The sequence below is a fragment of the Lynx rufus genome, unplaced genomic scaffold (assembly GCF_022079265.1).
Source record: "Lynx rufus isolate CCGP_SWC_20201006 ecotype Redwood Valley unplaced genomic scaffold, mLynRuf1.p SCAF_2, whole genome shotgun sequence".
Lineage (NCBI taxonomy): Eukaryota > Metazoa > Chordata > Mammalia > Carnivora > Felidae > Lynx > Lynx rufus.
Window position 1 is genome coordinate 59551690 of NW_025814834.1, and position 17377 is coordinate 59569066.

At 34.5% G+C, this 17377-nt stretch overlaps 1 protein-coding gene across 1 annotated transcript in view; it reads left to right on the forward strand.

Moving 5' to 3' along the window:
- The window catches only part of SP3 (Sp3 transcription factor), a 59136-nt gene that overhangs the window by 39326 nt on the left and 2433 nt on the right, over window positions 1-17377 (forward strand). The window contains exons 5-6 of the mRNA XM_047086038.1: window positions 9811-10003; window positions 15384-15580. Of these exons, the coding sequence (XP_046941994.1) occupies window positions 9811-10003; window positions 15384-15580 (390 nt within the window). The remainder of the gene's footprint in view (window positions 1-9810; window positions 10004-15383; window positions 15581-17377) is intronic.

The window sequence follows — 17377 nt, forward strand, 5'->3', positions numbered from 1 at the left end:
TGTAAAACTGAAACTGTATCCATTTCCCATCTTCCCTCTCCCTAGTGCTTAGCAACCACCTTTCTACTTTGTTTCTGTGATTTTGACTACTTTAGATACTTCATATTAGTAGAATCATACAGCATTTGTTCTTCTGTGAATGGCTTACTTCACTTAGCATATAATGTTTTCAAGTTTATCCATATTGTAGCATGTGACAGGATTTCCTTTTTTTTTTGTAAGGCTGTACAATATTCCATTGTAGGTATATACAGCATTTTCTTTATCCTCCCCAGATTTTAAAAGTCACATTAATTTCATTTGATCAAACTACAGTTAAAGACATATATTCATATGTAGGGAAGCTAACTTAAGCTACTTTTCCTGGGAACTAACCCCGGTAGAGAACCGATTTTTAGCAATAGTTGGAGTATGTTTTGCATAATTTTTTTTCCTTGTGTTCTGACTCTATCCATTTTTGATTATGTGACTTCTAACTACTTGAAACTACTAATGTTTGTTTTCTTATCTATTAAGTAGAGGAATATATATTAAGTGCTTACAGTAGTGTCTGAACAAGGAGTAAATCTTAAGTGTTATTTGATAGAACGCTGCTCCCTTTAACAGAGACTTAATATTTTACTGTTTACAGTATATTAATTGCAAGTCACATAGCCTTTTTCTCATATATTTGTGGTATGGTTATAAAGTGAAGTCTTCTATAAGGCATATTAGAAAATCAGTTATTTCTAATTATGTTTACATTTGTGTGTGTGTGTATCTGATAAAAGCTTCTATTGTCTATATTTACTAGGATGAATAATCCTATTGTATAATCTCTACTTGGGTAGAAAAGCTTTGAAGATGATTCTGAAAACTGCTATAAAAAAGGGAAGGAGGATTTGAAAAAGATTAGTAGAGATGAAAGATTAATTTTAAGTAGGGGGAAGGGAGCAGTCATTGAAGAATAATCTAGGTTTAGAGAGATAGGATTTGTGGGAAAGAGATTGCTTCATGTTAAAGCACAGATAATATATGTACATATATTTTGTTTAAAATAGGTAAAGGAATAAAGTTTGGTTTTAAAACTTTCCCCTAAAGTGTTAATTTCTTTTGATTAGACTAGCACAGTTATATTTCTAGGAATCAATGTCTGGAGTTTAGAACTAGCTCCTTGAAAGAAAAATTGGAAAAAGAGACTTGGTAGCTCTCACATATCCTTAGGAATCTGAATAATTATGAATGTGAAAATCTAATTAAAATAATATATGAGATCTTGTAGGATTATCCTATAATTCTGTTCAGGTGATTTTTTTTTTTTTTTTATGGCAGGTGAAACTGATTAAAGGGAAAATGTAAATAAAACTGTAGAATCAAATGAAATAATTTCATCAGAGCTTAAAAAATTGAAGGCAGAATATGAAAGCCTTTGATAAGAACAACAAAAATCCTAATGATATACTATTGATAAAGGAAAATATCTCATTTTATCAACAGTATGGTAATTCATATTTATCTAGTATTATTTATTTAAATTAAATATGCATATTCCAGACTTGATAAACCAGTTAAGAATGTATCTTAAATATTCTATTAGCTCTGTTGATAAATAGTCTTAGGAGGAAGCGTTTAGCATTTTCTGGTAATATTTTTAATAGAAATCTATGCATGTCTTGGGTTATTAATGCCTGACTAATATTGATTATACATACAGATTACCACTGGTGCCTTCATTGATTCCATGTCAGCTCTGTTTGTGTTACATATGATATGCCTGCTCACTCTCTCTCTCTTTTTACATGCTTTTAGCACGATGCTGCATATTGCTATTTATATATCCTTGAATTGAATGAATTTATATTTTCTGATTTTAACTAAATAACCTTTAAAGTGGACAAGTGTCTTTAATATCCACATAAAGAAGCCATGCATTGACTAGCAAAGAAAATGAAGTTATCACTGAACACCCAAGAAAATGGCAGAGTAGTCACTTTCTCTCTGCTATTGATAACATTGAATCTTACCCTAAATATTTTGTTGTGGCATTATCTAATATTGAGCTACTGTAATTAACAATAAAATTAAAATTGTTAATCTCTTACATGTATTTGTTTTCTAATATTTTATAGTCAATTAGAGTGTATATGCTTAATATTTATGGGGTGCATATTCACAGCTTTACTAATAGTGCCACTCAAAGATTTGGAGACCACTGGCTGGCATTATCTTCCTAATCCACAAAAGCAGCCAAACTTTCTTTCCTCCTTCCTTCCTTTCTCTTTCTTTTTTTCTCCCTCCCTCCCTTCCTTCCTATTTTGTTTTATTATGGTAGGCCATGAAAACAACCATAAACATGAGACAGTACTGCCATATACCAAACCAGATGAAAAGGAAATTTAAACATTTTGAGGTAGAGAGTAAATATAATTTTAAAAATAGTGCCATTGGGGCACCTGGGCTTAGTTGGTTAAGCCTTCAACTCCTGATTTTGGCTGTGGTCATGATCTCGGGGTTTGTGAGTTCTAGCCCTTGGGATTCTCTCTCTCTCTCTCTCTCTCTCTCTCTCTCTCTCTCTCCCCCCCCTCTCTCTCTCCCCCTCCCCTCCCCTGCCCCCCCCGCTCTCTCTCTCAAAATAAATAAATAAACTTTAAAAAAAAGTGCTGTTTATTTTAACATTCTTTTTTTTTTAATGTTTGAGAGAAAGAGAAAGCGTTGCACATGTGCACCAGCAGGGAGAGGCAGAGAGAGAGAGGGGAATAGAGAGAGAATCCCAAGCAGGCTCCATGCTGTCAGTGCAGAGCCTGGCGTGGGGCTTGATCCCACCAACCATGAGATCATGACCTGAACTAAAATCAACAGTCAGATGCTTAACCAACTGAGCCACCCAGGCATCCCTCTTTGAGAATTTCTATTTATATTGCTTCAATTTTTTTTTTTTGCATTTAAACTTGTTTTTTCTTATGTACCCAAAGTCCTTTCAAATAAGCACATTTGTTTTTTTAAGCATACTCATTTTTTTATATTGTTAGTATATATTAATACATGTATTTGCTACTAGACATGTTAAATCTGCCTTTGTTGGCTAGCTTAGGAACTTCAGTGACATTCTTAGAATGCTTGCTTTCCCAGCATAACTCTTGGGAAGTGTCGTATGTACTTGTTTGCAATTCATCTTTCATTCTTTCAATCTACTCTAGGCAGGATTGTGTCCTAACTTCTCTACTGCAACAGTTTTTGTCAAGATCACCAGTGATTACCACATTTTTACATCCAAAAGTCGTTTCTCAGTCTTCATTTTACCTGACTCATCAAGCACTGACACCTATGATTATGTTCTTGAAATGACTGCTTCACTTGCTTTCTGGACACTAGTTTCCTTGTGTCTCTGGCTGGTTCCTTTTAGTCTCCTCTACTTGTGAACGTTGAAGTGCCCAGGGTTTCCTTTTGTCTGTATTCCATTCCAAGTCACTCTCAATAATCAGCTGTGTATGCTGATGGATGTCCAAATTTATATCTGCAGGGCATGCTTTTGCCTGAACTCCAGAGCCATCAACTGCCTGATGAGCATCATCATTTGGTTATTTCATAGGCACCTCCAAACTTTCATATCCAAAAATGGGGGCCTGATTGGCACCCTTCTCTCACAATCTCTTCACCTTCCAGTCTACCCTATCTCAGTTAGTGGCAGCTCCATCTCTTTTATTACACAGCACAAAAACCTTAGAATTGTCTTTAACTCCTTTCTTGTTCTCACACCTCACAAAAAAACCTGTTAGTAATTAACAGGTTGTTAGCAAATGTCATGGACTCTACCTGACTGGCCAGTCCTTACTACTTCCTCAATAACACCTTAATTTTAGGCCACTATCATCTTTTGCTTTGGTAATTATAGATTAGCTCCCTAATTTAATTAGTTTCCCTACTTATGTCCTTGTTCCCAACAGTCTCTTTAATGCAGCATCCAGAGTGATACTGAATTTATTTTAGTAAGATGTAATTTAATTTTTTTTTTTTTAACGTTTATTTATTTTTGAGACAGAGAGAGACAGAGCATGAACGGGGGAGGGGCAGAGAGAGAGGGAGACACAGAATCGGAAACAGGCTCCAGGCTCTGAGCCATCAGCCCAGAGCCCGACGCGGGGCTCGAACTCACGGACCGCGAGATCGTGACCTGGCTGAAGTCGGACGCTTAACGGACTGCGCCACCCAGGCGCCCCAAGATGTAATTTAAATTATATCACCCTTCTACTCCTAATGCCTTGGTGGCTTCCCTCACTCTGAATGAAATGTAAAGTCCTTATAATGGTCTATGAGGTAATATGCAATGTGTAACATCATATATGATCATCTCTCCTCCTCTTCCACATTTTTACTTTGTGATCTTATCTCTTACTACACTTTCTCCATATTCATTTCATTCTACCCACACAGGCCTCTTTGCTTTTCCTTGAATACACCAAACATGCATCCAACTTGCTTTTCCTTGCTCATCCTTTGCCTCCAGGCAGTTTTCTCTGACCCCTCTATTTAAAACAGCTAGTATTTCACTCCTTTCACTTCCTGCTCTCTTTACCATTCTCATTACACTTTATCACCTAAAATGCTGTGTATTTACTTAATTGTTCTGTCTTCTCGCAACTAAATAGGAAACTTGATGAAGGTAACTGTTGTATTAACTGTTTATCCTTAGAACCTACAACAGTGCCTGGCACATTATTGTCACTCACATACTTGTTAAGTGAATAATATTGTATTCTAAACTTCAGTTTATGGGCTTAATTTTTAGAGCACACTCATCTCTTAAAGGTTTTGTTTTGTTTTGTTTTGTTTTAAATTCCTATGTTGGGGAAAGGTGTTAGTTGATTATAAGGAACTAGAGATGAAGCCGCAACAAAAGAAGCTGATTGACACAGAATTCCTAAGTAATCTATAGATTACTCAAAAAAATTTTTATTTAGAATAATATTTATATTGAAGTATAATACACATTCAGAAAAATGTAAAATCATATGTGTGTACCTTGATGAATTTTTATAGAATGAACACCTAGGAAAAATTACCCAGATCAAAATATAGGACATTATGAACAAACCAGCAATCTCCTTAGACCCAGTTATTACCCCTTTTTAAAGATAGGCAGTCACCGTAGAGTAGTTTTACCTGTTTTAAGCTTTATATAAAAATAGAATTTCTAGAGAGACAGAGAGAGAAAAAATGTGAGCCTTTTGTTTTAAATTATGTTTGTGACATTCATTCCTGTTGCATATAGGTTGTTAATTTTCATTGTTTTAACACAGTTAACTGTATGAATGAATATATTATGACTTATTTTCCATTCTAATACTGGTGGACATTGGAATTGTTTCATTTAGGGTGAACTTCTAGTGTATGCATTTCTGTTGGAGTGAAATTGCTTGGGTTATAGGGTATGCATAGGTTTAGTTTTAGAAGATGTGGTCAAAAGGTTTTCTAAAATTACATCGATTTATACACCCACTAGCAGTGTGGGAGAGTTTTAGTTATTCCACTGCTTTGCCAACAGTTGGCCTGGTCTGTTTTGAATGTTAGCCATTGTGGTGGTATGATACCTCATTGTGATTTTGCTTTTTATTTTCCTGATACCTAATAATATTGGGTACTTCTTCATACTTGTATGGTCTATTTTGATGGATTATTACTTCCCTTTCCTCTGAGCCTTACAAATAGATTTCTAAGAATGATTAGGTACCACATGTAAGACATTAATAGAGCACAGTAAAAAATATTTTCCTGTCATCTACACTCAGCTATTGAGGAAGATGTAACCTTGACTGCCTAGTACTGGAGACTTATTTTTAAGGTGTCTGTAATTAAAATGATATGCAGTTAGCAAAGGGGAATTATTTCCAATTTATTGGATTAATTAATTTTATCATTAAGATTCTAAAATACCCCAGATTGCGTATCAACAAGTGGAGTGATTTAAAAATTGGTGTAACACATTTTGGGCAATTAATCTATTATTTTTAGTGAACACTTAGTGGTCCTGTCCCTATGAAATGACTTTTAATCTTATTAAAAAAACACTTCTCTTTATGTATTATTTGCAGATAGAAGGAGCATAGAGAAGCAGAGGGCAGAGTCTCTCCAGGTAGATTATTGCCTATATTGGAAGTTCCTCCTTAGGGAAGTTTTTGTTCATTTAGTCAGATTGTATTTTCTGAGCACTTTGGAGTGAAGCACTCAATATCTAAAGGGATGTATGAGCCCATAAATATAATTCTACCATAAGTATATATAAAAGAGATGACATTTGAAGTAGCCTTTAAGGATAAATAGAGGTTAGTTCGATGAAAAAGGAAAAGAGATAGAAAACAGTCCAGGCAAGATGCACACACAAGGGAGTGACATTGAGAGAGGGCATGTATTCTGAAAATGGTGAGAATTTCAGTGTTTTTTTTTTTTTATTGTTTATTTATTTTGAGGGAGAGAGTGCAAGTGGAAGAGGGGTAGAAAGAGAATCCCAAGCAGGCTCCCACTGATGTGTGTGGGGCTTGATCCCACGAGCTGTGAGATGATGACCTGAACCAAAATCAAGAGTCAGATGCTTAACCCACTGAGCCACCCAGGAGCCCTGAGAATTTCAGTGTTTTTAATAGTGAGGTTTGGAAGACCAGGTTGAGAACATTCTTGAATACCAAGTTAATGAGTGTGGTCTTTATACTGTAGAAAATAGAGAATTAGTGTAAGTATGGTTATCAGGAAGGTGATGTCATTAGATTTTTATTTAAGAAGAACATTTTAGAGGCTGTGGAGAAGATGGATTAGCAAAAGAGGAAGATGAGAGGCTGGCAGTGGACTGACAGGACTCAGCTAGAGTTGATAGTCCGAAAAATTAGGTGACTTGTAATGCTGTCAACTAAAGGAGATGCCAGGAGAAGGTTGGTTGGTGGACAAAATGGGTTCAATTTACATGTGAAGTTGTTTTGCTTGTGCTGTATTCAGATTCATTAAGAAAGGACACTAAATTGTGAGTATTTATGTCCACGACACAATGTTTAAACATATTTTGTAGGTTCCAGTAAGAGAACTAGCAATGGGGGGCAGGAACGTGCTATATAATATCTTCATTCCCTCAGTCAAGTTGCGTTTCATTCTTGCCCTCTCTCATCAATTGCTTTTTTTTCTTCTCTTTGGTGTCTTCAAGTCTTCTGTCTCTCTAGACTGCTTTATCCATCCTTGATATTAGTATTTTGTCCTCCTTTTTACCTGCTGCCTCATCACAAATAATGTAAGATGAGCAGCTTTAAAAACATCTGATAAACTGCCTCATGTGTGGACTTCAAACTTACTCTACTCTGGATATGTGGTATCCATGTACTGTGTCTTTTGTTTAACTTACAAAGCTAGTATTATGCAATATTTGTGCAAGTACTTACGTATCTGGTCATAGTGATACAGATGGACATCAGATTATAAAGGAACAGAAGTCAGTACACATTTATGTTTTGTATTTGGAGGAATTTTATATATAGTGTAATTCTTCATCTTTTCACTGAGCAAATAGAAACCAATTTTCCTTCAATTTCTAGCCATCGAATTCTCTCTGCATCTGGAGTCTAGCATTGTTCACAGCACATAGCAGCTAATTACTTATGGGATGAACGAATGTGCTTGTAGAGGGAGTTGTGGCTGTGCTCCATCAGCTGAACTTGTAGGTTCTATGGGTCATCATCCCCTCCTCACTTTTTAGGGGTTTCAAAATCCTGTATTTTCAACCAGTCTCTCTGTAATAGATCTTTCTCATAAGCATTTAAACATGTTCAAGTTTTTTGTGTCTTTAAAAATAAAACAAAACACTCCCTCCCCTTAATTCTCCTCTTTGGTCCTCTCAAGCTTCTATTGCCATATTTTTGTCTCTCTTAAACCAGACTTCTTGAAAAACTTATCTGTACTTGTTATTAAACACATTCGCACTTCTTGCCCACTTTCTTAGTTTCTTTCTTAACTTATTTGCAGTATTTGATGTTGACCACTTCCTTTCTTTCTTGAAACACATTCTTTCATTGATGTAGCACATTTTCCTGGATACTAATTTCCTTTGCAGGTTCCTCCTCTTTTGCCTGTTCCCTAAATGTTTGTATTCCTCACTGGCTACTTTCTTTTCTCATCCTCTTTATAGTCGTGGAGTGATCTAACCTACTTCTTTGGAAAGACTCCCATCACTGTATATATACCGATAATTTCTGTATCTCCAGCACTTGCCTCTATTTTGAGCTCCAAAGGTATAGGTCCTGCTTCTGTACTCGTTCAGACTCCATGGTCTTGAACCTTGAACTCATTAACTGTCCTTCTTTAATTCTACTTGGTCTTTCTCCAGTATTTCCTATTTTGGTGAATGGCACCGCTCTCTACCCTGTTGCCCATGCCATGCTTCCCTTTCTTCCTACTCCCCCCCCCCCCCCCAATACTTTGTTGTGGTTATCCTGATAAAATAAACCAGTTTTACACTGTTTGAGGTGTTTTTCTTGGTTGTTGGTTATACATTCTAGTTTTCATTAGTTTAAATTCAGCAGTTACAAGACACATTTGATTTTTTTAAAGCTATTTTTGCCCCAATTATTAGTGACTAATTTGGATTTAAAATAATAATTTTCCATTAAGATTTTTGGTTTACTACATAAATCAGAATAAAAATCTGTGAGAATTTGCTTTACCGAAGATGGTTATATTCAGTGTTTGTTTTAAATCCTGTATTGTTTCTTTAAAAAAGTTTTCTGAGATGAAAAACCTCTTCGTTTTCATGTAGAAAATGATATTGTATCATTATCGATATAAAGATGTTTGGCTTTGCTGAGAAAATGACACAACTTCCTGCCATGTCCATTCTTCCTTACCATTGCCTCCTCATTTTGTTTCCCAATCTGGTTTGTAATAAAACTCCTTGAAAATAGAAACTGTCTCTCATATTTCTGTCTCCTTCCATAGTGACATCGTGGCCATTATATTTTAGTTATGATGACTTAATTTAAAGGTTAGATTTGTGAGTAACAGTTTCAAGTGAATGATCCCTTCTTTTGCATTCACATAGTACCTATTGATAGGAACGATTGATATAGGCTGTGAAGGGTTTTAGAATTTGCTCCAATCTGAATTGACTGTTGGATTTATTGATTAGCTGAACAAGTATATAATTGAAGTTTCAGATTGCTTGTGATTTAGCCTTAGCTTGCTTAAAAAAAAAAGTCTTTATCTTTCTTTCTTTCTTTCTTTCTTTCTTTCTGTCTGTCTGTCTTTCTTTCTTTCTTTCTTTCTTTCTAATTTACATCCAAGTTAGTTAGCATATGTAGTGCAATAATCATTTCAGGAGTAGATTCCAGTGATTCATCCCCTGTGTATAACACCTAGTACTACAAGTGTCCTCCTTTTAATGCCCCTTACCCATTTAACCCATCCCCCCACCCACAGCTCCTCCAGCAACCCTGTTTGTTCCCTGTATTTAAGAGTCTCTTATGTTTTGTCCCCCACCTTGTTTTTACATTATCTTTGCTTCCCTTCCCTTATGTTCATCTGTTTTGTATCTTAAATTCCACATATGAAAATTACTTTTCTTAATAAATCTTTTAAAAAGCAAGCTCTCATGCTGGGCTTTATTCTCTTTTTGGCTGAATTCTTTGATATTTAGAGTAAGATAGAAATGAGAACCAATGATTATGTTTAGGACCAATGGTTATGTTCCATAGACATGATTTTTGACTTTTACATAGTATTCACTTTACCTTAGAGAGGCTCACATCTCATGCTTTTTGGGCCAGTGGGCTGCTTCTCATCTGTATTTGCTTTTTTCTTTAGATATTAGGATCAAGGAAGAAGAACCTGATCCTGAAGAGTGGCAGCTCAGTGGTGATTCTACATTGAATACCAATGATCTAACACACTTAAGAGTGCAGGTGGTAGATGAAGAAGGGGACCAACAACATCAAGAAGGAAAAAGACTTCGAAGGGTAGCTTGCACCTGTCCCAACTGTAAAGAAGGTGGTGGGAGGTATGCACACATGAAACATACTCTTTTTTTTTTTAACACTGCTAATATCATCACCCTAATTTTTGAAATACTGCATGCGGTATCACTTAATTATGGGAAATTTCTCATTACATGATCATTTTGTGTGTATGTCTGTATGAGTGTGGCAGAAAAAGTTAGGGGACAGAATATGTAAGATAGAATTTTCAGATCGAAGTGCCTTTTTTAAAACTAAAGTTACTTAATTTGCCTTAAAAAGAAATGTAACAGATGCCATTTAACAGGCCCATATGAGAAATTAGCCTATTTGCAAACCAGCAATGAGATTTGCCTAAATACAGATAAAGAGTTGATTTTTAGCTTGAGAATAGCAGTTATATAAAAATAAGTTCAGAAATAGTTGATAAGCATAAACATTTTCTATTTTCAACAGAAATGAATAATAAGCCTTAATGATGGAATTTTTTAAGAAAGTGGAACTGTAGTATTTTAATTCTGTACTTTAAAAAAATAAATGTTAAGACAGAATAACATGACAGGAAAAACTCAAAACAGATCACTGATTATATTAAATGTGGATGGATTAAGCTTAATAATTAAGACTTTGAAACTCAGATTGTATTTTAAAAACAAAATCCAGCCTTATGTTAATTATAGGGAGCATCTCAGATAAATTGGCACAGGAATGTTGAAGGGGTGGAAAAAGATTTATTAGGCAAATGTTAACAAGAAAACTTGGATAGCAGTGTTACTTTCAGACAACGAAGGATCAGGGTGAAAATCATCACATGGTTAAATAGGGGTAGGTTTCTTAATAATACGAAGTTTTCACCAAAGGAGATTTAATAGTTACGATACTTTCCCCCCATAACATTGAAATATATAGAGAGCAGAAACTGATACGACTCTTAATGACATACTAATCAAATCCCTAGTCATAGTGAAAAGCCTTAACACATCTCTCTCAGAAATATGCCATAAATAGACAAAATATACTATTAACACAGTTAATGAGCTTAAGCTAATAGAAATAGAGCCTATCTGCCTTCGAGTTGGTGTCATTAGTTGATTTGTACATTGGCCAGCCCATTCACAATGATGGTAACAATGACTAATAACTGCTAACATTGAGGGCTTACTGAGTTTTAGATGTGAGAAAGTCTTATAAATGAGGCACAGAGAGGTTGAATGATTCTTAAGAGCAACATGCAGCTGGGATTTGGACCCAGTTTCTTACTCCAGAGCATTAACCACTAAACTGTACTTACTACCTCTTGAGTGGATTTGCTTCTATATCAGATCCTTAGGTATTTTTATTTACTGGGTAATTATTTGTTTGAAATATTATTTATTCTTTGACATGTTTTGGCCAGTTTAAATAAGTTTGCTTAGACAATAACTTTTCTGAAATTTACTCTCCTTTTTAGAGGAACTTTAAAGATAAATTTGTTCGTGAAAGTCCAATCTAATTGAGGGTCAAGATCTGGCCTATATTTTACTTAACGCATTTTCTTGAAAATGAACTTCCTTTAGATTTGTATTTATTAAACTAATATGTGCTCATAAAAATTCAGAAATCTAGAAGAATATTAAAACAATACCAAACTTCTACCCCATGTCAGGATAACCATTATAACATTTTTGTATAGATCCTTTCAGACTTTACATATCTTTTAAAGTGGAATCATTCTCACTGTTTACATGTCTGCTCTTATTTTGAAAATTTTTGTGACCATATTTCCAAGTCTGTATAGAGTCTACATCAAGTTTTTAATGGCTGTTAATACTGTTGTATGGATGCGTAAGAATTTAACATCTTTTTTGAGAGTTTATTGCTGTCATTCTAATATTACACATACATTTTTGCACCTTTGTCTGATTACTTCATCACTGTAAGTTGGCAGAAGTGAAATTGTTGGATCGAAGGGAATTGTCTGCTTTTCTATCTGTTTCAAGTTAGACTCCTACCAGTGGTGTATGAAAGTATCTGCTTTCCCACACCCTTGCCAACAATGGATTTCATCATTTTTTTAATACCTTTTAAAGTCTGGTATGAAAAATAGTTCCTCATTATTATTTCATTTAGTATATTTTTTGTTACATTGTGAGATTGAACATTTTTTGGTGTGTTATTTTACCATTTTAAGATTTCTTTTGTGAATTGTCTTTTGTGAATCTGTTAATTCGTGTGTTTAACCGTCATATGTGCAGATATTTTTTCCTAGTTTTACATTGCCTTTCAACTTTGTCAGTGGTTTGTATAATGCATTGTTATACAAGTAAAAGAAGAGTTCCACCACTTAAAACTTTGCAAACTTTGTTTTATGCACAAAAGTTTTAGTGAATCAGTCTTTATGAAATACCTTAAAAAAACTTATTTTTTCTAGAACTTTTGTGAGTTCGTTTTTTAAAATTATTCTAAGCAATCAAAATGGAAGTTCTTAAGAAAAAAAACTATGGTTTCTTAGAGCTCATTTGAACAAACTTCAACTGATACATACATGACAGGCAAAATTGTATCATTGATAGTTGTTGCATCTAATTAGTAGAAGCATAGCATATAGTAAATCCAGAGCATTCTAAAGGGTTCTGCAAAGGTGAGGTGGGCAGTACTTTAAAAATTTTAGAATATTGGCCTTTTTTCCCTCAGCTATATTCTTAAAAATACACATATATCAAGTGGAATATTCAGAGAACAAAATTTTGTTTACCTTCTTGAGCAAGGTGTAAAATATAGTTAAATATTTAAAAATTGTATTCATCTGGGCATTTAACCAATATTTATTAAGCAGAACCAACCCTCAGAAACTTTTTACTCTAGTGGAAGAGGCAGGTAATTTTAATAAAGTAGAATAAATTCTAAAAGCATTATTGTTATGTGGGGTTTGTGTGGATTAAACATCAGTCCATATTTTAAAAATTAAGTTATTTTGCAAAATCTGTCAGCAATTTCAGTTGGTGTCTTATTTCTTCCATTCCAAGCAAAAGAAAGTACTTGATTTACTACACTTTTCTTAATTCCCATACTGAGAATTTAGCATTATTTATTGTGTCACTCTGTCTTGGCATTGTTAAACTATTGAGAATAAGTTTAGGCAATTAGGAATAGAAACTCAAAGTTGTTTGTTTTTTCTAGGTGGTATAGGTGTTAGTGGTTTGATTACATAAATCAAGAAGAAAACTTACGACTAAATCTTTTATTATTACCTTTATATTTATTTGTTGAGAAAGTTCTTTTCCTTCACATCACGTGTCATAAATCCATATCTAACATATCTAGATCTTATCTTGAATAAAATTTCCTTTTTAAATAGAAATTTGGACCCGGGTGTTAGGCTTTTCCCTTAAATTAGATATATTTGTGTGCATCCTGTCCCCATCTCCCCCCCCCCCCCAGATGCCTGTCCCATTTTCAAATAGTATTTCTCATTTTCTTATAATTCAATTGAAAATACCTCTCCCGGGCTCTTTGGTTCTTTGAGAACCCAGATTTGTTGCTGTAATTTGTTACAATCTTGTGCTTTGTTAGTGCTCTCAAGCTAAATTTTGCTTAGTTAGTAAAGTATTTAGCACTTTTGAGTTTATAAAAGCACATGGATTCACCTGAGTGGTACACTTAGCATAGAGGCAAGAAGTCATGAGTACAAGAGTGAACTGAATTGGGTTCTCTGTGAAATTGCTATGGTGAACACAATATGTGAAATTGGTTTGTACACCAATAACCACAAACATTACTCTTTTTTCTTAGGGCTGTGTAAGAATAAAATAAATTTTAAAAACTAAATTAAATGAAATATTGGCTTTGGTTAATACTTTGGCATTGCAGATGAGCCAGAAAAACCTGTTTCACTCAACTCAGCTCTTGGAAGAGAGTTATAGAAATTGGGGGTGGACTGGAGCAGAAACTAGAATTGTGTTAGATTATGACGTCCTTGCCCTTAAGACAACAGCATGACTCCTCCTTGTCTTTACTTATGCTATTCCTCTGCCTGGAATGCCTTCCCTCCTTTCTATCTAAATCCTACCCACCTCTTCCACGAAGCCTTCTCTAACTACTGGAGCCCACATTGATGTCTCCCTGTTCAGAACACCTATGGCATCTAACAGCCAGCACTGCACCGTTTAGCACTGTTTGTCCTATGGCAATTTCACATGCTACTGAGTGTGAGTACATTAAAATATAAATGTGGGGAAATATGCATTTTTCCAGTAAAAATTGAAAAACGCTAGGTATAATATATAAAGGAGGATTTTCAGGCTTATGGACAGTTTACAGGCTATATACCTAGACTGTGAGATTGGGGGAGGAGGGGAAGTCGGGGCGGGGGGTCTTAAATGTACCTTTTTTTAATCTCAGAAACATTGCAGAGTTTATATGATTTTGACAGTGAGTCTAAAGTGTCATGTTTTTTATAAACTCATTTTTATTTAGTAACCAGCCCAATTTTTTTTTTTTTTAAAGCTTGGGAAATAACACTTTCTATAGTGTTCAATACTATTTGAATATCAGTTCTGGAATCAAAAAAGTTTTCTTCTTGCTTAGGCTAAAATACCTGTGTTCATTCATCTAAGCACATATCTCCCAAACCCTGTTCTTGGTATCAAATACTGAAATGTAACAAATGTCAAATTTTATGCTGTGGAGAAACTGTATTTTATTCTATCTCTGATGTGTAATTTGGGGTATCTTTGCATGGTTAATATGAAAGGAATTTTAACTATAAAGATAATTTTGATTTATATTTATTTTCTGTAGTGCTAAGGGAGCTATGACAGTAGCTTTGTCTAGATTTTTTTTTTTTTACGATTTTCTCCCAAGTCTCCGTGTATATTCAGGGTGTGGCTATACAAATAAAGGAATAAATATGCTTAAGTCATGTTAATTTAAAGTCTGCTTAAGGTGCCTATCGTTTTTATTGTACCTGTGATTGGTTATGTAGTCATTTCTTGGTTTATTTAATTTTTAAATTAGCTGACATTGTGACTTTGAAGAGACTATTTAGTTTCTTATACCACTAGGACATGGATTGGGCCTATGCATTGAATTTGTGAATGGTTCTGACAGAATACTTAAGTAGCTTTATTTGTACAATCTGTCTTTATGAAATGTCCTTTTAAATTATATAATTCTTGAGCATGTTTACATTTGGACAGCAATCACATTAAATCTGAAGTAAAATTAATAATGTGATATTACATGTTTGAGATACACACACACACACACACACACACACACACACACATTTTTTTAAATTTAAATTGATCTTAAATGGTCTTGGTTTCTGATTGATCTCATGGCGTTAATGTCTTCGATTTGAAATTCAGCTTGGGAATATAGAAGTAGTAATGTTTACTTGAATATTTCCATAGAAGTATATATTATTCTCTGTGTGTTTTTTAGAGGTACCAATCTTGGAAAAAAGAAGCAACACATTTGTCATATACCAGGATGTGGTAAAGTCTATGGGAAGACCTCACATCTGAGAGCTCATCTGCGTTGGCATTCTGGGGAGCGTCCTTTTGTTTGTAACTGGATGTTCTGTGGTAAAAGATTTACTCGAAGTGATGAATTACAGAGGCACAGAAGAACACATACAGGTTACTAATATTTACTTTTAACTGAAAAAAAAATGACTTATAGGGCTACATAGTATCTTGAAGTTCCCGCCCCCCCCCACATCTTACTGATCTGAATCTTTTAAAATATGACTAGTTACATTCAATTTTTATCTTCAGTAATACCAATTTAAGAACAGTAATTCCAAATAAGCCAATATGGTTTATCTTGTAAAATAACATTTTATTTTATGCAGACTTTGGTTAGCTTTTTTTTATATATAGTTAGCTTTTTTTGTTTTGCTGTAACGTTGTTTAATGTCTTAAGCCACATTTATGCAATTCTTGTTTATTATGTTAACCTTTTAAATTAGTTGTCTGCTTTTACTCTTGATCTGTATTTTTCTTCAACATGCTAAAGAATAATTCTTTTTTTTTCTGATAAATTGAAGTATTTTACCTTTTCTCGTTTTAGTATCTGTGAGGTAAGCAAAAAACATTTCAATGAGGAATAACCAGGGCATTATTGATGGAAGAACTCTTCTGTTTGATTGTTTTTCATGGTATTGTGGGGTTGTTACATGAAATGAGCCTAGGAGTGACTCCAACTAAATCCTAATTTAATGTATCTTAGAGTTTTCTCCTGCTACCATATAATGGTCAAGGTGTTCATCAGTCTATGCTCAACACTGAAGAATTGAAAAATATATATTTATAGTCACAATAAAGCTTAGAAGGAAGAAGCATGGTGAAATGAAAGTGTTTGTCCTAGATCTGGATTCAAATCCAGGTTCTCTGTTAGAGTAAGCAAATAAGCTCTCACTCTACTTTCACACCTTCTACATTGTCTTTAAATATATAAAATAACCTGTGAAGTATGTAGTAGTATATATATTACATGTGCTACTTATTTTCTGTCTTATTTGTCAGGTTAGACAGATGAGCTTAACCTGTTTCAAGTTGCAGCAAAAAAATAAGAAAATAGGTCAAGTATACTTAAGAGACAGAGATCAGTGTTGCATGGGATAGTAAGACATTGTTGGGCAGTGGGCTGGGACCTTAAAGTGGCCTGGTAACAGAATTTTCCTCTGTGGAATTTGATCAGGATATAAAAAGGAGTAACATAAAAGGGGACAAAAAAGTCTATGATCAAATAAATGTGAGAAACACTGAGTTAAACAGGGTTTAGTCCAGCTACCTTCAAGGCAACACCTCTTAGGACCATTAATTGAACATTAAGAATGTGCATCTCTTAAGTTGGGAGATGTAGTATGTGTAGCATTTCCCAGCCTCCTTTGATTGTTGTGCCATTTTCCATGGAGCATCTCTCAGGATTAATTCCAAAAGAAATTTTGGGAAATACCTTCCCAGAAGAATAGAATGATATGTGAATAGAAGAGGTGAGAGACCATTTGCCATGAGTGAAGGTGAGATTCTATATAGCACATATCTGTTAAGTAGGATTGAGCTATGTTATGGAGGTCCTTTTAAGTTAGGCAGTAGAGGATCTATTTCATAATCTGCAAGTTATTCTTATATTTCCGTACCACTTAGTGTCATGGTGAAGTTTCACACTGATACGATTTGGTATTTAAGGAAGATTTGTCTGCCATTGACTGACTGGATAGGAGAGGGGGAATGACTTAGGGTGTCACTGCAGCATAGTTCAGGCGTGAGGTCTGATGAGGACCTACTTAAGGTGGAGGTGCTGAAATAAGAGGAGATAGGTAAGAATTTTGAAGAGAATCACAAAATACAAGATTTGTTTACTACTTGATTTCTCTCTGGATTCCTTTTAGATTTGCCTTTTGCCTTTTCCTCCAGTAATTCTCTTTTGTA